The 24206-nt window shown below is 41.9% G+C and overlaps 2 protein-coding genes across 5 annotated transcripts; both read right to left on the reverse strand.

Moving 5' to 3' along the window:
• Positions 1 to 2624: 2624 nt before the first annotated feature.
• On the reverse strand, positions 2625 to 13050 carry supt16h (SPT16 homolog, facilitates chromatin remodeling subunit). The gene is made up of 24 exons (XM_026353257.1): positions 12642 to 13050; positions 11560 to 11652; positions 11038 to 11208; positions 10164 to 10316; positions 9888 to 10034; positions 9515 to 9666; positions 9218 to 9390; positions 8547 to 8637; positions 8386 to 8459; positions 8015 to 8127; positions 7675 to 7740; positions 7369 to 7467; positions 6855 to 6970; positions 6401 to 6554; positions 6162 to 6289; positions 5749 to 6011; positions 5539 to 5657; positions 5069 to 5307; positions 4348 to 4423; positions 4057 to 4226; positions 3777 to 3906; positions 3461 to 3587; positions 3269 to 3346; positions 2625 to 3064 (listed from the first exon to the last, which is right to left on the reverse strand). The coding sequence occupies exons 1-24, from the start codon at positions 12705 to 12707 to the stop codon at positions 2967 to 2969; spliced, it is 3096 nt and encodes a 1031-aa protein (XP_026209042.1). The 5' UTR covers positions 12708 to 13050; the 3' UTR covers positions 2625 to 2966.
• Positions 13051 to 14114: 1064 nt separating this feature from the next.
• On the reverse strand, positions 14115 to 23081 carry tox4b (TOX high mobility group box family member 4 b). Of its 4 annotated transcripts, none has more exons than XM_026353236.1 (10): positions 22964 to 23081; positions 19937 to 20005; positions 19574 to 19624; positions 18960 to 19247; positions 18601 to 18861; positions 17988 to 18308; positions 17755 to 17835; positions 16991 to 17626; positions 16568 to 16722; positions 14115 to 15447 (listed from the first exon to the last, which is right to left on the reverse strand). In XM_026353236.1, exons 1-10 carry the CDS (start codon positions 22967 to 22969, stop codon positions 15390 to 15392), a joined length of 1926 nt encoding a protein of 641 aa, XP_026209021.1. In that variant the 5' UTR covers positions 22970 to 23081; the 3' UTR covers positions 14115 to 15389. The 4 variants fall into 4 exon arrangements, with proteins under 4 accessions (XP_026209021.1, XP_026209019.1, XP_026209022.1 ...); XM_026353234.1 differs by lacking the exon at positions 22964 to 23081 and adding an exon at positions 20285 to 21297; XM_026353237.1 differs by lacking the exon at positions 19574 to 19624.
• Between the last annotated feature and the right edge of the window lie 1125 nt (positions 23082 to 24206).

Here is a 24206-nt window from a genome sequence, read left to right on the forward strand (position 1 = left end):
GGACGAAGAGGCACGCCAGGGCGGTGAGGACATGGAAAAGTACCCCAAAGTACCTCGTCAGTGACCACAGAACGAACGAAGTGAAACAGGCGTCTGTGGAGCCACAGGTGGACACAATAAAACTGACAGCCAGGATGACTGCAGTGACTATGTTCATGACGTCATTCACAATCAGCAGTTTAAGGAAGGTGTGGATGTGTCGAACCCCCCCGAGGTCGGACGTCCGGCCCAAGCGGAACGAGAAGATGCTGTTGAGAAAAACCAGGAGCCCGACTCGCTGGGACCAGAAGGCCCAGATGTAGCTGCCAAGCCCCAGCAGGAAGAAGCCCAGGAGAACTCCTGCAGCTAAATTAGGGTCTCCTACAACACCCACTGGCCTGGGGAGGGTTGAATCCCAGCTGTAGGTTAAGCTGCTGATAAGATGGGTGCTGTTGTCCATACTGTGGGAGTCTAGTGGTAATTTCATTGACCTGTTGGAGGAGAGAGAAAGGTCTCAATAAAGCATCATCTGCACCAACTTTGTGCTCAAGTTAAGTTAAATTAAATTTAGTGAATGTTCATTCAGTAAAACCCTTTGAGCATAAAGTGAATGTTTCAGTTATTGCAGGAGCAGATGCGGAGAAAACAGTTTACAGAGAGTGTATGTTAATTAATAGTGTTTTTTCATCATATTACTGAAAAATAAAATAAAAAGTTATTTTTAAAATCACTAAGAAAAGACATTTAACAGGATCAGTGTAAACGCTGATCACAATAATCTCTAATACAGTGACAATAATACAATAAAATCTGATAGTATCGGTGTCATTACTGTTATGGTCACATCCAGAGGTTTTACTTACTTTTTACCAAAAGATCAAACAAACATGAGTTTTGTTTTAAAAGCTGAAGATTCTTACTTGTTTGGAGAAAGTGATGATCGCTTGTCTGCTGCTGAGTGAACTTTGCCTCTTCGGGCTGAATATTTATTGACGTATAATACGTGACATTAGGAGCACTCCGGCACACCCATTGTTATGTCTTTATGATCAGACACCATCGATACCTCGACGTAACCTCAATAGGATGAGGCGGATTTTAGAAAATGTGTGTTTAAATTGTTTGGTAAAGTAAAACAAGGTAATTGAGCTGAAAGGAAACCTATGTAGAGTTTGGTCTGCTCAAAAGAGTGGGTGATTACAGAGGTACAGTCTTTTCAGCAAAATTAAAGGCATGACTGTAGAACTGTAACTGATCATGTGATGTTGACTCCAAACGGCCACTTTTATTTAATGGAGCAGGAGGTACATCGATGGTTCTGCAGCACAGACTTTCTTCCTGAAGCTGATGTTTCTGCATCCACATGACTTCTTTGGAGCCAAAGCCTGATAATATAAATTAATATATTTCATGAAAAAAATAAATCACAATAAAATCCTACATAATTCAGTTCTCAATGTGCAACAATACAGCTGTTAAATTCCTCCATCTAATGTGATGCAGGGAACTAACTAATCCATATAAATCTCATGTATGATGCAGTAAAAAAGGCAAAAACTAGACATTGAATAAAAATAGATATGACAAATTTGTTGTTACCCTTCCAGAAGAAAAACAAGTCAGACTTTTCTATAAAATAACTTTGTTTAAAATATTCATAAAATCCAATCAACACACACACAAAGTAAATGGGGTAAAGGTGACGACGCAACCTTTAACCCCTAACAGCTAATCAGGTCATCATTAAGTTCAATGGACGTCTGTAACCTCAGCAGTAGCATAACAGCTTACCAGATATCTGTTAATAATCAATTAATATGCTGATAGAATTACACCAGATGATTTATTGTACCACACTCTGAAGCATTTTGGCAGAAAAACGATCTGCTCTCGAGGAAAGAGCGACAAGAAGTCGGGAGAATCGACTCTTCTCATGAAGCATGTTAACGAAACTCAACTGGACCTTTCAAAATCTGCAGTAATCCAAAAGACAACCTCCACATGATGAACGACAGAAGCGCAACGCAGCCATTAAAAAAGGGGGCTGGGTGGGAAATAACAGAAGAATCAGCTACAGTTCCTTTTAATTTTATTACAAAAACAAAAACAGGATTTTCAGAATTAACAGTACAACATATCTACTCAGAATGAACATAAGAGGGGACAAAGAGGAGGACAAGTGCGAAGGAGACGGTGTGTATGTGTGCCTGTCTGCATAAGTTTACAAACCCATTTAAAAAAAAGAAGAAAAAAAAAAGTGTCTCTGTCCCACCCCTGCTTTGAAAAAGACAAACTGTCCATCTAATTACCACAATTTGACAAACACTGCAGAAAACATGAGGAGACAGGGAATGGTAGGACGAGGTGGTGGGGGGGGAGAAGAGAGAGAGCGATAGGGAGGCTGGGGGAGAAATCAGTTTCTCAGTTTTATATAAAAACACTTGGCAGAGGATGTGTCAAGTCTCTTCTTTTATTATCCATTAGTTAAGAAACTTCTTTTTAAACAGAAAATAAACAATGCTCGCAATAAAAACCCATTTAAACACACATGCACACACCCACACACACTCACACACATACACAAATCCACCCACCCACACACAAAACATGAAACCCTGATGGTTGGATGGATGGAGAAAAAAAAAAAAAAAAAAAAAAAAAAAAAAAAAACGCCAGAAATAAAGCAAAACAGATGAAGTGCGTGTGACTGTCCTGCTGGTTGTGTTATCATTTCAACATGACACTTCACTGACCAACACAAAAATAAGGGGCTTCTACGGCTATATACACACATACACGTGCGTTTGAGCGTGTCTGTGTGAAGTGTATGAGTCAAAAGAGCCAGTTGGGGTAGAAGGAGGGGTCGAGGGTCATCTAGGTTTGGCAGTGTGTGTGTGTGTGTGTGTGTGTGTGTGTGTGTGTGTGAGTGAGTGTGTGTGTGTATGTTTGGGTGTGTGACTGTGTGTGAGAGAGAGTAAGAGAGATGTTTAGGACCGTCGCTTCTTCTTGCTGGGTGGGGCTGCTGACCGGCTCTTTCTCTTCCTGTTGGAGGTGTCCTCGTCCTCATAGTGACTTTCTCTGTCAGCTAGAGGAAGAGAAAGCATCACAGGTCACACTTGAATTAGGACGTAGGGCTCAACAGAAGTATGAATATTATAGCTAATTACTCTAAATTGTACCAGTGCATTCCACTTGAAATGAGAAACAGTAAAGGCCACAGAAATTACAGCAATATCAACTTATGTCTGAAAGAGTAGCAAGTGAAAATCGAACTTCGGCAGACACAAACCTTTTCTGGCTTCTTCCTCCAGCTCGTCCCAGTCTTTACCGCTCTCCTCCTCACTGCCCAGTGACTCCCCGCTGTAGTCTACAACACACAGCGAACAGGAAACGTAAATTTAAGACGACAAACTAACTTGAAAATGACTTAATAAATCTATTAACAACAAAAATAATTCAATCTAATCTTTTAAAATCATACCCGAGTCCTCGGTCTCTGAACTGTAATCTTCATCGCTGTCTTCCTCTTCCTCCTCCTCTTCGTCTGCTGATGGGTTGAATGTTTCATCCTCTATTTCTGACTCCGAATCTTCCTCTGCACCACTTCCCTGAGACAAAATTAAAAACAAACTATTTCTGAAAAGCTGTTTAAAAGTTTCAAATGTCAGTTTGACAAGAAAACTGATCCACACAGTAAGATTCTGATTTAGAAATCATCCACTACAGACATCTTTGTGACACAGCAGCAACCTAACTTTATTTTATTTATTTATTTTTACGCACTGTGCTGGACTTACCTCACTCTCTGGGTCCAAGAAGGACCAGCCCCCCTGCTCAAAGAAGCCCTCTGGATCATCAACGATAGTCTTCATGATCTTGGTCCAGTTCAGGGACTGGACTCCCTCTGTGTACTTGATGTCGCACGAGCTGAAACAGAGACGAAATGTGAATACAGCCACAACAGAGGAAGGTGTGAAGTTCTGCTTATGAAAAGGAAATGGCTCATAACCAGATGTCACCTAAACTTAATATAACTTTACAGACTTAAAAGCTTTTTCCATGTTTACTGGGCCTTACTTCAGCCACTCCTTGATGGGGTCGAGGGAGTTAACGGGCACAGCGTTGATCATGGTGACCTTCTTGTTGTAGTCCTTGTAGATGATGACCACGTCGAAATTCTTCAGGTGGAACTGCACACGCTCAAAGTGGACCAGCTCCACCTCATCCAGCGTGACGACGAATGGCGGCTGAACGAGGGAGGAAGAGGACAAAGAGGCTGAGACATGCGCTCCACATAAACACCTTAAAATTCACACGAGAGCCGTGGCTGTTCAAGCTGCGTCGGTCCGGCTCAGTTTGCTCACTCACCCATTCAGTAACATTGACAAGTGAGCTGGACGTGGGTTGTAACAGGCAGGTACTCCTGTATGGGGCCCCCTGGAACCTGGAGACAAAGACACAGCAAAAATCAGTCCACCTGTGGGTTGTTCAGTAATGAGTTAAATCTCACATTAACTTTCATATAAACTGTTAAAATCCTGCTACACACATTCATGTATCCATAAAGGGGAAGTATTGTGTTGGTGAGCTGATCTTTTCCTCTAGCGCCATCAGCAGGATGATTTGTGACAATACAAAACAACCAAATAACCTGCAGTTGGTGAGCTTGACAAAATGTGCTATTTCACTAATAAACTAAACTAGGATGGTAAACATTATACATACATATCAGTTGTCAACCAGTTATTTGTATCTGTCTGTTGTGTGGCATTGGTTCAAAGTACAGTGGCAAGAAAACGTGTGAACCTTTTGGTTTTCTGCATTAATTGGTCATAAAATCGGATGCCTATCTAAATCAAAAGTATTGTTACCAGTGAAGTATTAACAGTATAAGTTATTAATTTCCCAGTAGCTGATGAGGATTTTATGGTTGTTCTCAAAGAGATGAAAGATTAGAATTTTACGGTGTTATTTTAGGCACATTATGTTAATATTCTTGACTTAGATGAAGGTCAGATCACATTTTATGACAAATTAATGCAGAAAACCATGTTTTCTTGCCACTGTATAGTCGATCAGTGTTACTCACCCCAGGTCTCTGAAGGGCACCTCGAACTCCAGCTCCTCCTTTGTCAGCGTCTCTACTTTCTCGATAAAGTTCTTAAAGGCCGACTTCAGCTTATGCCTCATCTCCCGCTCCATCTGCTCGGCGTACAGGTCGTCTCTGTCGTGCATATGCTGGTGTTTGCCCAAGTCTGTGGTGATCTCCCCAACCTCAGTGTAGAACTGGACGTCTGTGTGGCGTCGCTTACCAAACATGATGGCGTTCTGGAGGAAAAGTGAACACACCTCAAGTTATTTACCACCCTGTTTTCAAAAATGTTGAGACACTATAAAATGTAAATAACAGAATGCAATATTTGAAAACTGCTTTGATTGTAATGATACAAAGGCAACATCCACAGCCCCTGGTTTGTTTTTTGTGCAGACAGATTGATAATTGAGTTTGAACGTCTGCCGTGGCAGTGGTTGTTATGATTGATAAACAACTTAACGTGCCTTGAGGTGAAAGTGCAATACGATGATCATCTCCCCATCGCATGGCTGGAAGATCGCGTGTTTGATGTTGTTGTAAAGAATGTCCACTTTATCACCACGGACCGACGTGAAACGGAAACCTGTGTGGTTGAGAAGTGAGTTATCCGTCAAGAAGGACCAGTACCAGAGAAGTTCTCACATTTACCAGACTTATCATTTCTGTCTCCTCACCGTTGGTATGTGCCTCCAGTGAGCCCTGCATCCTCTTCTGTGCGATGTTGGGTCTGATGTAAAGGTCTTTGAGCTTGGGGTTGCTGCGGTTGAGGTTGATGACCAGCGAGTCTTGTTTGACAATGCCCTCCTTCTCCTTCTCTTCGGCCTCTCGTGTCTTGTAGCGCTTCTGCACCTCCTTGATGATGCGGAATGCGTTCTGCAGGTTGGTGGAGGGCACCGACGTGTCACCGGGAGCCTTCAGATTGGACGCTCGGTACGTGCTGAGGGGATGAGTGAGCAGTTCACAGAGATGTTCATGATATAATTATCAGTCATATGAAATTAGACGAGGAGACGGATTTAAAAACAAGTTCCAGGACGAAGTCATTTGACTTTACTTTTATTATTACAAAATCCTGAACTGGACTCACATTTCTTTAACAAATGTGGCGTCTGGGTTGGGGAAGATATTTCCCTCCTGTCGCCCTAGAGAGCTGCCGGGGACGTAGAAGTTGATCCTCAGGTAGGTGTAGTCTCCTTCTACAGACATACTGATGTTCTAGACACAAAAACAGGACAAAACAGTCCATTTGAAACTGTTTTAAGAATAAAGTTTTAAATCTGCTATCATCAGTAAAAGCAAGTAGACGGGTAGATGTAAACTCTTTACCTTAATGGTGGCGATATGGAATGGTGTGGCGATACCAAAGACTGGCATGACGACAGTCTCATACTTCTTATCGATAAAAATCTTCATGTCTCTGATGTCTTTTTCTCTGGGCATCTGAGAGATGTTCTTATAAGACACGTTAGATTTCCTGGCCCTGAGAGGAAAACAGAGCGAGCTCAATTAATGACCACAAACCCAATCACGCGTGTGGATTCACAGAGCTGCTGCCTGCTGCTCTTCTTAAGCTTGGGATGATCCACATTCATTTGACTGTTCAAATTTTAATGCTATTACACATTATGAACATTACATGAACCTTTCGAGTAAAAAAAAATGACAAGGAACACAAATTGGTAGCTAGTAGCCATCAAAACCATTATGTTTTGCTAAAGGTACATTTACCATACTGTGAATTTTTAGTAGTGCAACATTACAAAATAGAAACCTCACTCACTTCTGGATCTGCTGCTCTCCTTTCTGCTCCGTCAGACGACGCTTGGCTTCTTCGTTTAGGTGATTGGCCAACTCCTTCTGGTGAGCCCGCCTCTTCTCCTCCGCTGTCATCTCATTCTGAGTTTGAAAACAGCCAAGTGAGTGACCACACACAAACAATGGAGTCCAAAATTTTGATTAAAAACAAAAACAAAAAAAAAATATATGGAAAAACCACAACATACATGCAGAATACAATCGTGTTACAACTTTGGATGAGCAGGGAGGAGAAAAAAGAAACAGAAAAAAACAAAACAAACAACTCACAAAAATGAAAATGAAACTTTTCCCATCAGCAAGTGGATTTTTACTACTAAACCAGTTCAGCTGATGAGATTTTAGAAAAAACAACAAATACTTACCTTCCCAAGTAGCTGGTAGAGTACAAAGACATTCACACTCTTAGTTACTAACACACTGTCAAGGTGGCAAATAAACACTGATCACCAGCGACATGTGTAAAACCACACGCTCACCCTGGTTCTGTCGGCGAGCAGCGCTGCGCTCCGAGCTCCCTTCCCCAGCAGCTCCTCAGCGTCGTCGCCATCCTCCTCTTCGTCCTCCTCATCGTCGTTCTAATAAAAAACACACACAAGATGCCGCAACATGCTTCACTACAGTCTGTCCTGTCCCCTCTTGTGAAACATCAACCCCGGTACTGTGTCATATAGTAACACTGCTAAATTCACAATAATGTAAAAAACTAAAGAAAAATAAATTAAGATTAATTTAAATACTTAGTTATCTCTAGAGCTTCAGCTTGTTTGTGCACTGACACCTACCTTCAAGAAGATTCCCACATTTTTTATTTTTTTCTTGACTGGCGTAAGTATCGTAGCAGCTTCCTCCTGTTCCAGAAAGATTTCAGGTTGTTACATTAAGATTGATTAAAGTTGTACAACTACTGTTGTCTTTCTGTAGTGTCAAGCACATCAACTGATGACAATATGCTAAAATGTAGAAATATTTCCAGAAGTATTAATTCTACACACTGGCAACGCTCATTAAGCAATTCAGTAACCGAGCACAAACCTGGTCCTAACACTCGTGTAGGGGCACATGAAAACTGTCGAGCAGTTCTTATGAAGCTGTTGCATTCAAGTGTCTTGTACCATGGCTTACCTCATTGATCTGTATCGTGTCACCGATAAACAAGGCGTACTTCTTCTGCTCCTCCTTCTTGGCGTCTTTGTTCACAAGGTCGGCAAAACCCAAACTGATACTCAACACCATGCCTGGAGGAGAAACGCAAATCAATTCATGCTCAAGTTCTCAATATTAAATTAATTACTTAACTTGTGTGTCTGAGTTTGGGATATCACGATAAAAGACATGTGATAGGGAATAACAATAGGGAATATGTGATGGGGAATAACAATACCCACTGGTTTTCATTGTGCGTTGTATTTAAACTCCCCTTCAACAGTGTAATTTCACGAAAAGGATGCAAATCACCAGCATATTCAGGTAAGTAAGAACTTGTGAAGTGTCACCTTTTTTTAGTTTGTACTGGTTCTTCGTGTTCAAAACCAAGGCCCCTTCTCTGAACTCAATTCCCATTGCAAAGCTGCAAACAACAACAACAAAAATACATAAATAACACAAGATACGTAAATGTGTGCGATTGCATGGAGGGAGTGCAGTTTGCCTTTACCCGAGGTTCTTGGTCAGCTTTGGTACAAGGTCCGATTTCTCTTTCTTCACATACTCCAGAACAGCGTTGTAGGCGTCACAGATTTTTACACCTGTGCAGGAGACAGAAGTTAATCAACAGAAACACACAAATATGCTCAATATGCTCGCTTCTCTTTATTTGGACGACGGGAACCTTGACGTTTATGCCAACTACCCTGTTTTTCCTTCACTTGCAAGTTTATTGTTTAGTCATTCAATAGAGCATTAATCAGCAGGAATTCTGATGTTTCGAGCAAATAATGACCACAATGTTTGTTTCAGCTTCTCTCCTCTGTATATCTTAATGTTTTTTACTGTCTGAATAAAACCTTGTTCACCTCATGCTGCATGATGCAATTTTTCACTACACTTAATTTATCAAGACGATATTGTGCAGACAGTTCAATGGAAATACTTTAATCAGGTGTTGTATGTCTTCATTAAATGTTTTCCAAATGAATTTACATAAAAGGTTTCTAAATTACAATTTATATTAGAAAAAGGATGTATATTTAAAAAAACACTTTAGAAAAATAAATAAACACACCACAACACAGAAGAGACTCTTGCTGCCACTTTCCATTTCTTGGATCACCGACTTTCAACAAGTGCCCGAAACTCCCACACGCCCACCCACCCCATTGAACTTACCGTGTTTGAGTTCTTTGAGCAGCTCCTCCTCCACCTGCAGCAAGAAGTTGTAGTTGTCCTGCATCTCCTGAGAGGGGTCCACCATAAGGGTTCGCACCAAGTTGGAGCAATATGACTTGTAGCGGATCCCCATGGCACACGTGATGGCACCGAACTGCATGTGGTTCTTATCGCTGGTGAAACACAATTATCTTTTGTTAAAATAAACCAAGCTTAGCGGGTTCTGAACTATGTGTCAGACAAAGTTTTAATCCACAAATCACTTCGCTGAGTGTCTGTTGAGATGGTGCGAGCTACCTGACGACGCTGAACTTGAGGCTGTAGTTTCCTCCACTTTGAATGATGGGAGGGTAACACATCTCTACTGTGGAAGGATCGGCGCCACATAGGTACTTCTTCTCCTCGATGGCCTTCTCCACAGACTCTGCCAGTTTACTGTGACGTACTTTCTGTGGGGGCGGAGGAACAAAACAGTCTATACATATACTGTATTTTAAGGGAAGAATTTCGACACATTAATGGATGTTTTACATCTTTGATGTAAAATATGTACACCACTTTCCATTTCAATTACCTCATTTGGACAATGAAAGTCAATACATGATCTTCCTAAAAGCTGTGGCATTTATTTTGTAGTTTTCCAGACAGAGTGAGACTCCCTCCTCCTCACCTCATCTGCATCAACGATCTCCATGACACGCTCCTTGAAGAACTTGGAATAAACCTCACTGGTAATGGCCGCTGCCTTTTTCATCAGACCGAGCTCACCGTCTTCCTTCACTGCCATTGTGTACGCGACCACAGCGCTGATGTCCACCTGTAGACAGGACACGACACAAGAGGCAGAGCTGATGACAGAGGCTACAAATAAGGATAAAGAGTGCTACTCCCTGTTCCCTACCACAGGTGTCCACAGTTTTAATAGTTGTGTAAATTTGTGTTTTACCTTCTCCAGTCCTTCTGCTGTGATTGTGTCATTCCAGCTCTTCATGTACTCTCCAGGGAATTTGTCCTTGCTGAAGACACCCACTGTCTTGCCTTCTTTGCTGCCTCTGATTGCCTCAATCATTTTGTCAAAGTTGGCTTTGTTGCTTTCATTCTGAAGGATGCAAAATGACAATAAATGTTAGTTTTAGAAAAAAAAGAAAATTAATTTAAATTTTAGAAAAAAATAAATAAAAATACTACTACAAAAAAGCCCAATAGGTCATTATTGCAAGTTTAAGAAGGTTACTAAGAGCTGACTGCCTCCAGCGGTCAATATTAGTACTACAGTCATTACTTGAACTTGTGTGGGTTTGAAGTTTGTATTTAAAAAGTCTGTTTAAACATAATTTAAGATGTTGCACTTATTGCGTAAGGTTGTTCTGAAAAGAAAAGTCTTGTAGAGAATTTAAAATATCCTTTATATGGTTTTATCAAGTTAAATGTAAGATTTAATGAGATAAAACTTGATTATTGCAACCCGGACTTGGGTAAGGTGCTGAAAATACATATATGGAGTCTGAAATTTCAGGTTATTAACTGATTTAAACTCATTTTATGATGTTCTTTATGAAATTATTATAGAAAGATGGGAGTCCCAGTGACAGCCAGTACTGTAAACTGAAAGTCCATCAAAAAAAGTTTTTCCACAGCATCTCTTGCACATTCCCCATCAGAACAAAGACGAAGGATTAAATCTTGTTCCTCACGCTCCGACAGCAGACTCTTCTTTCAGACGAACTCATCAGTTAGTCACACTAATACTTTGAACTTGGATACGTGTACCAAGAAAAGCTTTACTCTTCTGTCTGCCACTGCGGCTTCATGTGAGCTACCTTTTCTCTGGTGAGCAGAGTGATGGGCGGGAGACCGTTCGCGTTCTCGTTGCCTTTTGTTACAGTCAGCTGTTTGAGAAAATCCACCTTCTTCTTGCTGGCAAGGAAGATGATTTTCGTGTCGCAGAACACCATGATGGTGTCCGTCAATTCATAGCCAAATAGCCAAGTCTGATGATGAGGAGAAAAAAAAAGTGAAAATTTTAAAAACTAAACAGATGTACAGCGAGCAACTCACTTCTATTAACCTGAACATGCTTGTGTTGTCCTATAAAGCGGAGCCACATTAATAACTATAGTGGAGCAAAAGTCTTAAACTAAACACTGCTTCATCAAATGTTTTGATATCATACAGGGACAAATGTTGTAAACTAAATTCCAGTACATACATTAAGATAAGATGAACTTTGATTCTATTATTAATCCTGATTCATAAACTGAAGGAACCTGCATGTATACCCGGATCATAGCAGCTTCTGCTCTGTGATCATGCGGCTCTACCTGGGATATCCCCCCCTGTACCTGTATGGCTGTGGACTTCGCGTAGACAATTTCCTCATCCACTCCGACAGACACCACGATAGCATCGACTTTGCCAAACTCGTCTTCTCCTTTCTGGAAATGACACAAAGAGAAGTGGAGAACACAATTTAGTGCTGTGCATGAAAGAGCAGATGACAAGAGGCTGGGGTCGCTTCTCTTACACCCACTAATACTCTGGAGAAATGCTGGCAGACAAAGAGTGCTGGTTTCAGGTGTCACATCCATAACCGCGACCCCGTTCACGCCACTGAAACGCTGCTCACATGCGAACTCTCAGGGCTCCATCGGCTCATGAGGTGGCCTGCAAGTCCCCCCAAGAACAATGAGCCCTCAAGGAGAGCTTTTAATGAAGACGAGTAGCAACAATGAGACAACAACAACGCAGTCAAATCAAGTCACAACTTCTGTTTAAGTCCTGAAAAGTAGCCGCGGTGTCACCTAAAGACAGAGGACACGTTCAACACTTCATTAAAGCTCATTCCCATCATCTGCAGGCACGTTGCTGTGATGCAGGCGTTATTTTGATGCTAATTGCCCAGCTAGCATTAGCATGTGGCTAATGTTACAGGTGTAAACTGACAGTAACGCTGGACAGCTTGGTAGTTCACCCACGACCAAGTACTTCTACAGGGGTATTTTACGTGTTTGTGATCACTTTAACGCGACTTATGTGTCAGTTTTGGAAACGCTGGTTCATCCACACGTTTAGCTACTTGGCTAGTAAGTTAGCTTAGAGGTAAACTTACTGGCTAGCTAGCAGGCTAGCTAACGTGGTGAATGGAGTGACTTGGTGTGCTAGCTAGCCTGTGTGTCTCATGAAAGCTGCTGAAACGTCTCCCAAACACGCTAGAAGAGAGTTTCGGTGCCGATAAAGTAGTTAGGTCTGCAGACCGGGGCCTGTTCCCCCCCACTAGTTGTTGGAGGTGGGAAACATCACCGCTCACGCCGACAGTCAAGTCGCTCAGCAGAAAAACGCGGCTAACTCAGCTGCTGGCATCTTCCAGCAGAGCCACTTTCTCCACGGTAAAATCTCCTGCACGCTTCAGATCGCCCCATTTTACCTTCCAGTTGCCATATAATCTCTTGATCCGGCGGTAGTACGCTTCCTTGTCCAGGTTTACCGCCATGGTGAGTCCTCTGTTGCAAACTCCAGGTCCCGGCTTCGCTCCTCAGCAGGCCGGATGATGATGATGATGATGATGATCCGTGTCAACTAATAACAACGCACTTTCTTTCCACGCCTGCAGGGACACCACTACGAGCAGAGGATGCTGCTGCTGCTTCCTTTGTAATTTCACTACAGCGCTCTTATCCACTGACTAGTAATATATAAAGAAACAGCGCAGGGACCCAACAAGCATACACCAGGTTAAAATACCAAGTATAATTATTAAAATGTTATGTAATTTCTCCTCTTTCTTCACCACACACGACTATGCTCACACCAATCCGTTTTAATTAAGCGCTCCCCCCTCCTCCTCCTCCTCCTCCTCCTCCTCCTCTTCCTCCCTCCTGTGCTTCTTGTTCCTCTCCCTCCCCCTCCAGGTCTTTACATACCAGCTTTTATTATAAACAAACGTTATTTAAAACCAAAAAAACGCTCGACTCGACCTTTTTGATCGATTCTAGCTCATTAGGTAACAAAACAAGTACAAACGAATCTGTCTAAATGCTTCGTAGTGAATCCCTTTGCTCTTACTGAGTTACTTTGTGATTTTATCAGATGGTTTGTGGCGCATTTTAATGTGATTTGGAGCAACAGCGCCTCCTGTCTTGTGTTTACCACGCTGCTTTTTCCCGCCTTGTTGGGTTTTCCCGCCACCGTCATCACACACGCCCACTGACGTCAGTCTCGCGATACCAGCAGTAATGACGGGATGATGATGATGTGACACCTCTTGTGACACTTCTGTGTTTTTACCATCAGACATATTATTTTATGTTCCCCTGGCACACACACACACACACACACATCATGTATACATAACAGTTCATCCCCCACTCATCAGTGAAGGATATTGGATTTAATTACTGTGATCATCACTTAAATGTTTCAGTTGATAACCATGGAGCTTATCTTAAAAACCTTATACAATAATTAGATGATTATATTTTGATTCTAATTATAACCATTCAGATTACTCCACATCTTGCTGAGTAGCCTTTGAATTTCACAGAGGATCAATAAAGTCCTATTATTACGCTGTATTTTATTATTATGATTCTGAAAAGTAACCATAGTTATCAAACAAATGTAGTGAATTGTAATATGGAAGTACAATGTTTAACTCTGAAACGTGAAATCATAATGTGAAGTAGCAGAAAATGGCAATACAGTAAAACAGAAATACCTCAAAAGTGTTCTCGAGCATAATTTCGGTGCTTATTCCCTTAAATTTGTGAAAATAAAACCTGCCAGTGTTGTAAAAAACGTTTTGGAAATGAGTGTGAAAAGCGTTTTCATAAAATATTACTTCTGGAAATCAGTATTTACTGTTTGCAGTGTGTGCAGTCAACACGTGCATCACCCAGTGTATATTAAAACATAAAATATTTTTATTTCACCATTAAAAACCATTTCCAGTATTTCTACAATAAGCCAGACCGATCACTGCATTACTGGGAATAGCTTTATGAAGTAACCATCCCTTTCTTGATTAATAACAGACCTGGAAGCTTAAATTAAACACTGCCATGTTAAAAAAAAAAGAAAGAAAGAAATATTTTCTACTGTACTCCCTTTCCAATAAATAGTGTTGTCAGAGCTGGTGTGTTTATTCATTCCAATATTTTTTTTTTCCTCAAACAGCAATTTTCACAACAAATGTTCCTCATAAGCAAAATATGCACCACGTGTTTAAAAAGCTTATGTTGCAGGGTATTTCAGCAGGAGAGGAGAACAGAGAACACTACAGCTAGTTTTCCTGAATTGTAGCACCAGTGTTCAGAGTTACAAGTAAAACTCTTTGAATTATGGTAGGTCTCCCACACCCCCCAGAGTGGCTTTTAAAAGTGACAACCCGCATTTGGCTGGTGGTCGATTAATTTCCACCTTGTCTCAAAATGGCTTCTTGCAAACACCCTCTTGTATGACTCCGAACTAGCTTTAAGACTGTTTGTGCTTTGCCCAGTTGTTGGTGGCAACCTCTGAAGCAGCCGTCGGCCTGTCAACACAGGAACGCCCACACTTTACTGATGAACAAGTAAATTAAACAAAGGAAAAAAAAAACTCTCAGATTTCAGATTTCATTTACATCAATCAATCCTGAATGTAACAGTAAATGGAGGAGCATACGCGTACGAAGGTGAACGTCTCAAATGAAGAACTGAATACAAATGGTTTCCATCCTGCACTCCCCTCCCTATTTCAAAACAATTAAAAACACCATAAGTCCATAAAAAATAAAAAAAAGAAATAGTTTTTATCAACTCCATATTTTAAACTCACAACACATGATCAATAGAAAATCATGGAGCAGCAGAGCTAAGTCTCTGGTTTCTTCTTCTTCTTCTCTGTATTATTTTTCATATATTCATTTGGAATTATTTGGAAATAAGTTTTATTCTGATGGAGAACCATTTGGGCAGGACGAGAGTCACGGCAAAAGTATTTTACTGTTTTACTTCTCCATGACCGTCTGTCCATCTGACATGACTTGATAAAACAAACCATTATGTGCCGATACCTGAGCCCCATCTGGCTATCATCCACTCACTCACTCACTCATCCATCCATCCATTCCTATGTCCATTTGCATTTCATGTGTCATCTTTGTCCTTTTCTCTGTGAAGCCCTCGTGTCCTTCTCCCTATGTGACAGTGGTGGAGTTCTGTCCTCGGATTGCACACCAGGCCATGAACACATCTCTGAGGAACAAAAAAGTAAAAGAAACAGGTTTATTTTCTTCTGCTAAGTGTAATGCTCAACAAGAAGCAGCTCAGATTTAGCCATTTAATGAATTAGTTAACTGCAAATTCGTTTCTCCACTGACACAGAGCACAATAAGAAGCACAGTAGTATCCCAGTTTTGATCATACTCGGGATGTAATGTTTACATGAAAGTCATTTCTGCATTGACTGAGTTATATAAGTGATTGATGATGAGAACATGGATTCTGGCTTTCAGGATGCTCCGATGTCAGACGTTCATGTCCATTATCTACTGCATAATTAGAACTGACAACACACTTGTGACTAGAAACGTGGTCACTCCCAGTTTACAAACCACAGTATCTATATGTTTATATGGATTTCAAAAATACAACCAAAACAGAGCGACTAATGTGGATGTAAACACACACATTAGGTGTGTTTGGCGAGACCCTACGTACTGATAACATACAACTGGTACGGTGTGCACATGTAATTATGCCTACACTGATGAACATATTGGCAATAAATTACATCTTTACTACTTGATGAAAATGACCTTTAAACTGCTGATTGGCTGTCAACAACATATTCTTAAAGCAACAGTTTTGCATTTTGGAAAATACCTATTCTTACTCTTTCCCTCACACACCTGCTGAATACAGTCAGACATCTTTATCATTACCACTCATGAGTAGACATATCCAACTCTACGATGTGGAACATAAGTGAGCAGAGATGCACACTACTTGCTCTTAATTTATAAATGATTTGCTGATAATACTGGAAAGGGCAGATGAAATAAACGAAGTGTCAATATTCATGTCTGTCTGAGGTGCTGGTAAGAAGATTTTATTACCACTAAGAGCCAGGTGAGCTGTTTCTCCACTGTTTCCAGTCTTTATACTATGCTACGCTAACTGGCTGCAGCTCAGAGGTTACACCAATGAGAGTGGGACCAATCTTCTCATGTCACAGTCAGCAATAAAGCAAATAAGACTATTTCAATGCAATAAACGCACTAGATGAACATTCATAATGACACTTTGGGTTGGGTTGCCTTGGAGACAAATTAACTCACATTTAAACCAAAAAACCATTAGCATAGAGACAAACCTGCAGTGTGTGGCGACACACTCATTACTACAGTACTCCTTGTCCCAGTCTTTGCTCTCCACAGCAGGGTTAGTGCAGCCTGCACGCACACAAATGTTCAGACTGGCAGCGGGGGTCACACTCAGGCCGGGAGCAACATTTACCTCAACCTCCATCTGAGAGACACAAGAAAATGCAGACATTAACCCATTGAGAGTGATTTAAACCAAGTAGCAGTGTAAATTATCAACGGACACACACATTGATTAACTGTATTTGCAATAAGCTAATATTAGTCAGTTTATTAGTAATAGGTCTGATTAAGATATTGACATGACAAACACTAATAGTAACATCTTGCACAGTCACATGAACGTACAAATGCTTCAAGCATACAAATCACAATATTAAACACTGCTTCATGAGTTTCTTTTCCTTACTTACCCCTTCCTCTGCCACCTCCTCTCCTCCTGTCACCACAGCAGCCGACTCTCCCACCTCTACCGTCACGGCAGAAGAGGAGGAAACCGACGTGGGCTTTTCGCCGGCAGCCGTCACAGCGATTGGAGTGCTTGAATCCGACTGCCGTGACGACGGGACAATCTTAATCTGCAGTGGAGGTGGCGCTGTGGCAGCAGCTGCGCCTCCACCTCGAGGTTTGGCTTGCAGGGGCGGAGGAGCCTGGGCGTGTACCATCTGCTGCAGTCGAGGTGGAGGGGGAGTGCTCTGCATCTGCTGTAGCGGCGGCGGCTGCCGTGGCGAGGTGGCGGGCATCGCTGTGACGGATACACCACCAGAGGGCAGCTGCGTCTGTTTGATGATGATCTTAGTGACGGTGGGAGGGTTCGGAGGAGTTGGGGGGGGTAGAGGTTGGGGTTTGATAGCGCCAGTACGGGAGCGCGTGGTGACCTGAGGCAGGTCCAAGATGATGTTGGAGGTACAGATGTTGGTAATGGTGTTCTCCTCTGGGTTGTAGTGCTGGGATCTGGTGGGGCGAGCAGCTGGGGCGATGGCTGTGGCTGTAAGTGCTGGAGCTGGAGGCGGAGGCGATGGGGCAGTGTCCATGACTTCAATGGGAGCCTGAAAAGAAGACAGAGAATGAAGACATGATAAGCACTACTTGCTATTTAATACCTGATTGCTGATAATACCTGAAAGGGCAGATGATACAAATGACGTGTCAATATTCAGTATCATAAAATATTCACCTCAGACATCTGGCTGGCTCTGTACTCTGCCAATGCTTTCAAATATTCCTTCTTCGCTACTTCATTTTTCCTTTTGTAAACCTGAAAAAAAGAATTATGTTTAAATCTCACATTACTGAGCCCATGTCATCGTTTTGCACTTGTCTGAGAGGAGTAATGATGGATAAACTATGAACACATTTCAAATATGTAAGTATTTTTCAACAACTAATTGAGTACAGGTTCCTTCTCACCTGTTTCTGCTCCTCCCCGAGACTGTCCCACATCGAGGCCACTATCTTAGAAACTTCTCCAAACGTAGCGTTCGGATTTTGTCCCTTAATAGCTGCCTGTGTGTCCCTGAAGAACAAGGCATAGGCTGACACAGGTTTCTGAGGCTCATTAGGGTCTTTCTTCTTTTTCCCCTTCTTCCCTCCTCCCGCTCCTCCTTTCCTCCCAACAGCCGGAGAGACACTAGAGGTCGGGGCGGAGAGCGGGGAATCGGACATGGATGGATCGAGAGAAATTACTCCAGGAGAGACGGCCAGAGAAACTGGAGATTCAACCAGGACACTCTGATTGGAGGGAATTAGGGCGCAAAACATTAGAAATACCTCTTAATATACTGCACTCCAGTACAACTTCACCTCCTACTATGACCTCAATAACAAACACACAGCAGGATAATCACCTTTCTGAAAGTTTACAAAGAAACTGATAAATTTTAACCTTGTTAAAGTAGAATTCATGACAAAGCTTCTGTATTTGATCAATGTACAGGTGTACCTAATAAAAGTGGGCATGTTTATGTAGGATCTCATCACCTTTAACAAGAAGCCGAGTTTAAAAATAGCTTTTCAGACTCACCCTTCTAAAGTCGTCCATGTCATCATCCTGGAGCGAGCTGGTGGGCGACGCCGTGGCTGACAGAGGGTGTTCGGGCGACTGAGGGCGTTGCAGTATATTTCCCCCTCCAAGGCCGAGCCCCAGCTGAGCACTGAGCTCTGACTGGTCAATAGTGGTCAGCTGGTTGGACCCCAGCAAGCCCTGGCTCATATCACCCAGCGGGACGTCTATGGTCACTGGGGAGGAGCTGCTGAACTGAGAGCCGATGGGATGGCCGAGATCCTGTGGGAGAAAGGAAGACAGGAGCAGGACGCTGAAATATTTAAGATGCATCAAACAGGAGATCTGTTCATACAGTTAAAACGTCCTTTACTCCTCACCATTCCCAGTGACGATGCCAACAGAGTACTTCCTCCTGAGTGGTTCATGACTCCCAGACTCAAGTGTTCCAGTCCCTGCGAGGAGGTGTTGACAAAAGTGGAGGCAAACGAGGGGTCGTCCCCTTCCACCACGGAGTTTCCAGGTACCACCACGCTGTCAGAGTGACCTGTGTCTGACAGCTCCCCAAAATGGGACACGACATCGGACACGGTAAGGGCCGAGTCTGGATCCAGAGAGATGGGAGGGATTTCAAATTCCTCATCACCGAGACTTGGGGTGTGGAAGGTCTGGAGAACAGGAAACGTTGGTGAAAAGGAAGGAAGGAATAGCAAGGACAGAAGAGGACAAGACAAAACAAAGTTGTGAGATGTTGGGTAAGAGAGCAGTGAAGGAAAGTAGCACAGCCACAAGAAAACTGAAGGTCAGACTAAAACCTGTCAACAGCCCGACCACTGACCCATCGCATCACTCAATTTGAAACCTTTACAATAAAATAACAAGTAAAACGTACTGATTATAGCTGTATATTAAGTACTGTCAAACAATCAAAGATGTCTGGCTGTATTCATCAGGTATGTGAAAAAACAAAAAGGTACTGATAAATAGCTCATACTCCACCAGAAGATCCAGCGAGGCTGAAGAGGTCAAGGGGTTTAGAGGCACACTAAAAAATGTGAGTATGTCAGTAAGTGCACATGACAGCGGATTATAAATGTCTTAATTCTTATTTCTGGCTGGCAAATGTGACAAAAAGATTTAAAGCTGGATTAAAAAGAAAAAACTCTCAATTATCACTATTAAAAACATATCATCTGCCCTGTGCTTTAAAAACTGGGAGTCATGTGCCTGCAGTGAAAAAAGTCGGTTGATGACTGGAGGGCAAAGCAAATGTCCACAGGGACAGGCTCGGTAACAATACAGAAAAACCTGCTAGAGAGAAATTCACTGCCACATTATCCAAGACGCAAAGGCCTACCTCTGAAGAGGAGAGGAAGGGATGGCCGGACCCTGAAATGGTCAGGTAGTTGTCACTGCTCCCAGGGAACTGAAACAATCAGGAAGAAAGCCAAGTTAGAAAATAGTTCACCTGTCTCTTTACTGTCCACAAACCAGAATCCGGTAACATTTTGAATCATCAGGGACCTGATTTACAGACATCAACAGTGAGGCAGTGGAGCCACAAACAACTAAACAGCAGTAACATCTGCACCCTGAGGTGCGTTCAGTGGCAGCATCACACCAACCACACCGAGCCGATGTTAAAGGTTACACACGGTCTGTCTGTGGAGGGGAGACATGTGACCTCCATTCATAAAACAGTCACCTTGTTGTCAGAGTCAAAGCCATTGAACGACTGCGGATCCAGGAACTCCGGATCGCCGCCGTGTTGCCCGGTACCGTCCGTTAAATCCGAATAAAAATTCAGGTCCATCTTCTCAACCGGGCCTCATATGTTAGCTATGAGGCCCCTCTCCGGTTCACCGAGGCGATCCGCAGTTGAACCGTGGTCTCCTCGCTCTACCTTTGCTCACAGTGTTGTGGTAACGTGGCTCCGGGTTTGTGCCCGAACAGCCGGGTTTGTTCCGGAGCCGCCGACCCCGGTGGAGCGGGCAGCTTTGGCACAGATGTTGGACTAGCTCACGCCGCTAAAGCGCAGCATGTGTACGGCAGCAACCGTGCCAAAAATAACCCGTCCGCTGGCTGGCTGGCTACCGAGGTAACGTGGCTGTTGCCCGTCTTTCTTGCTGACTTGTCCTCACACGGTTTAGCGTTAGCAGGCTTTGACGCAAGGCTGCGGTACTCCTGGCGCCCGTTCGTCTGCCGGTCCTCAAACGTGTCATTCGATCGATGGCGGAACCGGACGGACACGGCTGCGTGTTGAACGGACGAACCGTGCCGCCGCTCGACAGGGCCGGGGAACGACAGTGGTCGTTTCAAGGTGTCTGACAGCGAAGGAAGACACACCAAACCCCCGGTGTCGCTTCGTGTTGGCCCGGGCCAGGCTGCTTAATGGATCCCGAGCCACGGATCAGGAGCTGAACAGGAGGGGGTCAAGCTAAACCGTCACAATACCGGATGTAGAGGTTCCGGTTTCAAAATAAAACAACCTTCTAAATCTTTTTTTTACAATTACTTGGTCACATGCCAAAGCACTAAAAATGCTGACAAACAGTACAGTTCAGCCCATAGTATGGCTAGATTAACCTCTTATGAATGAATTATGAATGGGCCTCCCATGCACCACTGATGCCTTTGTACTGGAGCCTCTGTTAAAAGTGACTGAAAAACTTTAAACATGATCAAAAGAGTACAAAAATTCAATAAAAAATAAATACATCAAATAAATACATTAGGCTAAAAGTTGCAAAATGACTATACAGACAAGCAGAATGCCCAGAAGGAGATGCAATACAAGAGAGACTTACAATAACCACTTCTGATGGAGTCAATCTAATCTCTCTAGATTGGAAAGAGCACAAAACACCAACATGCACCCACAGACAAACAACTGCTAAATATTCCAAACAAGCACAAAGACACTCAAAAAAAACATTAAAGCATTTTGATTGAACACAACTTTCAGCCAAATTATACAGATGTGATGATGGGGGTCTGCTGGTTTTGCCTGGTTGGTTATAAAGGGTGAAATTACTTATTTAATTAATTAAATTTTTACTAGTCTCTGTTACAGCATCCACACAAAGTAATGTAGGAGACTGCCACAGATATCAGCCTAGAATTTCTCACAAAGTTATTTATATTTTCTTTATATGGCAAGTGTTGCTGGACTTTTGAGCCTTTCAGACTAGCTTATATACCTTTCATGATAAAGGTGGAGTTGAATAAAGTCCTACTCTTATTTTGTCAGAGACTATGTAGTCCTGGAATGACACTAAATGACACCAGTGTTTCTATGCATCTGTTTATCTGAATAAAAAATGTAAGATATGGATATAACTCCTGCACAAATTTTATGTCACAAAGGCACTTTTACCAATATTACTCTATTACGGCCCAAATATTCATAGTGATTATGGGTCAGTTTTCATATGTACATTTTCTCATTTTGATTTATATATGTCCTTTTCACCTTTCCTTTATCATGTTAATGTATTTTTTGTTTATGTACGTGTTGATGTAGTACTAATTAACAACTACCAATTATTGTCATTGTTGATTAATCATCCAACTTTCAAAAATAGCTTTTTTAATAGTTAGTGTGGTCATTTTCATCTTTAATTTCTTGTAACAACTTTACTATAAATGGCAAGTGTGCTAATGTCTACAGCTGTTATACAGGTGTGATGATTCCTTATTTTATACTGAAAGTTATGAAAGGAAGTCATTCATCATGACGTGTTTCTCAATTTTAATTAAATCCATATAGGAGTTTCCTTTGCTACCTTTGATTGATGTAAAAAAAAAAAAAAACTTTTAAAATCTAATCTAGCTGGAAAACACACACGATTATGTCGTCGAACAGTTTAGTTATGAATATTTTAACAAATAAGTTTTCAGCTATTGTAACATTAACACAGCTTTTGATGGCCCTGATCTTACTTCACCTCCCGTTTCTCCCCGTTGGTTCAGTCCAATACAATCCTCTACTTAAGTAAGATAGTGAACTGTTCAAAGATTAAGATTATTAATAAAGCGATTCAATGTACAACTTGTGGGAGGATAATTTACTTTGCTATTAGCTATTTCCGTCCCGGATGGTAGCTTTTAACGCTCTACATGACCATTTTATTTTTAGATTAACATCATAAGTCTGATGTGTAGGATTGGCTGCTTTTAACGGGGAAACAGATAAGGTTAAAAAAATTAATCAATGAATAGATTACAGAGAGGGGTAATAAATGAGACATGTCGGGCCGCTCGTAATAAGGCCATCGTTGTGTTTGTGACAACCAGAGATCGTGTGCTGTAGTTTATCATCACATATGAAGACAAAGGTGATTCTTTTATTAAGTTAAACGTTTCTAATGCCAGCTACTCTTACCTCCATGCTCACCCCGAAATCTGATTTATGTTTAGTTTTATTCCACTTTTTGCCAGTGAACTTCGCCCAGAATTGATTTCCTCAAATATCACAACATGGCACCGGCTTCCGATTTTTACGCAAGGTGGAAGTGACCTCAGCACGTACAGCTGAGGCGGTGTCTTTCCAAAATAAAAGCCGATGGAAGCTGTTCAAGTTGGGCCTGATCACTTTTAATGGTTAGACCCAAATTTAAAATACACTGCCACTCCCCCCCCAAAAAAAATCACCACCTGGATTTAATTAAGAAAATAGCTAACCTCCCACTTGATAATTACTGCATAGATGATTATTTTTCAGCTGCCAACCAGTTATTTAACCCCAACTGATGCAGTGAGTTGAGAATTTCTTAAACAACCATGTCTGAAGACACATCCAACATGTTAATCTGTTTCAGAAGGGTCACATTATTGGCACCAAGCAAAGAAAACATCCACAAAGATTGATGAAACTACTAAAACTGGGTTAAGAACTGTCCAATGGAAGAAGGTCATGTGGTCTGACAGGTCCAGAAGAGAGGTGGATGAAATGATGCACCCATCATGACTAGTGTTTACCGTACAAACCTGTGGGGGCAGTGCTATGATCTGGGGCTGCTGCAGTTGGTCAGGTCTAGGTTCAGCAACGTTATGTGTCCAAAGAATGAGGTCAGCTGACTACATGAATATACTGAATGACCAGGTTATTCCATCAGAGGATTTCTTCTTCCCTGATGTCATGGTCATATTCAAAGATGACAAAACCAGGATTCATCGGCCTCAAATAGTGAAACAGTGGTTCAGGGTGGATGACACAACATTTTCACACATGGATTGGCCACCAAAGAGTCCAGACCTTAGCGCCATTGAGAATCTTTGGGTTGTGCTGGAGAAGACTTTGTGCAGTGGTCCGACTCTCCCATCATCAATACAAGATCTTAGTGAAAAATTACTGCAGCATGTACTGCAGTATGTAATATAACGTTTAGCAAAATAATTTGGTAAAATGATTAATCAATTGGCCAACAGCAAAAATATTATAATATTTGATGACTGAAATATGTTTAAATAAACTGTATGTCAGTTATGAAATACCACTAATTTATCAATTCCAGTATTATAAAAAATATCAAAAAAGGCATCTTCCAATCATCCAACAGATCTGACCTGAGCTGAACCTTAATCATAAATACCAAAAAGCTATAGCGCCAATTTGAGGGAACATA

Source organism: Anabas testudineus, chromosome 18, assembly GCF_900324465.2.
Source record: "Anabas testudineus chromosome 18, fAnaTes1.2, whole genome shotgun sequence".
Taxonomy (NCBI): Eukaryota; Metazoa; Chordata; class Actinopteri; order Anabantiformes; family Anabantidae; genus Anabas; species Anabas testudineus.

Coding starts and splice junctions, on each gene's coding strand:
- supt16h (XM_026353257.1), bottom strand. CDS start 12,707: ATGGCGGTAAACCTGGACAAGGAAGCGTACTACCGCCGGATCAAGAGA. Junction 8,638..9,217: donor GCTCAAAGAACTCAAACACG/GTAAGTTCAATG, acceptor TCTCCTGCACAG/GTGTAAAAATCTGTGACGCC. Junction 4,227..4,347: donor TTGTCAATGTTACTGAATGG/GTGAGTGAGCAA, acceptor TCCCTCGTTCAG/CCGCCATTCGTCGTCACGCT.
- tox4b (XM_026353234.1), bottom strand. CDS start 20,392: ATGGACCTGAATTTTTATTCGGATTTAACGGACGGTACCGGGCAACAC. Junction 19,248..19,573: donor TCGCTGGATCTTCTGGTGGA/GTATGAGCTATT, acceptor CCTGTTCTCCAG/ACCTTCCACACCCCAAGTCT. Junction 17,836..17,987: donor TCGGGGAGGAGCAGAAACAG/GTGAGAAGGAAC, acceptor TCTTTTTTTCAG/GTTTACAAAAGGAAAAATGA.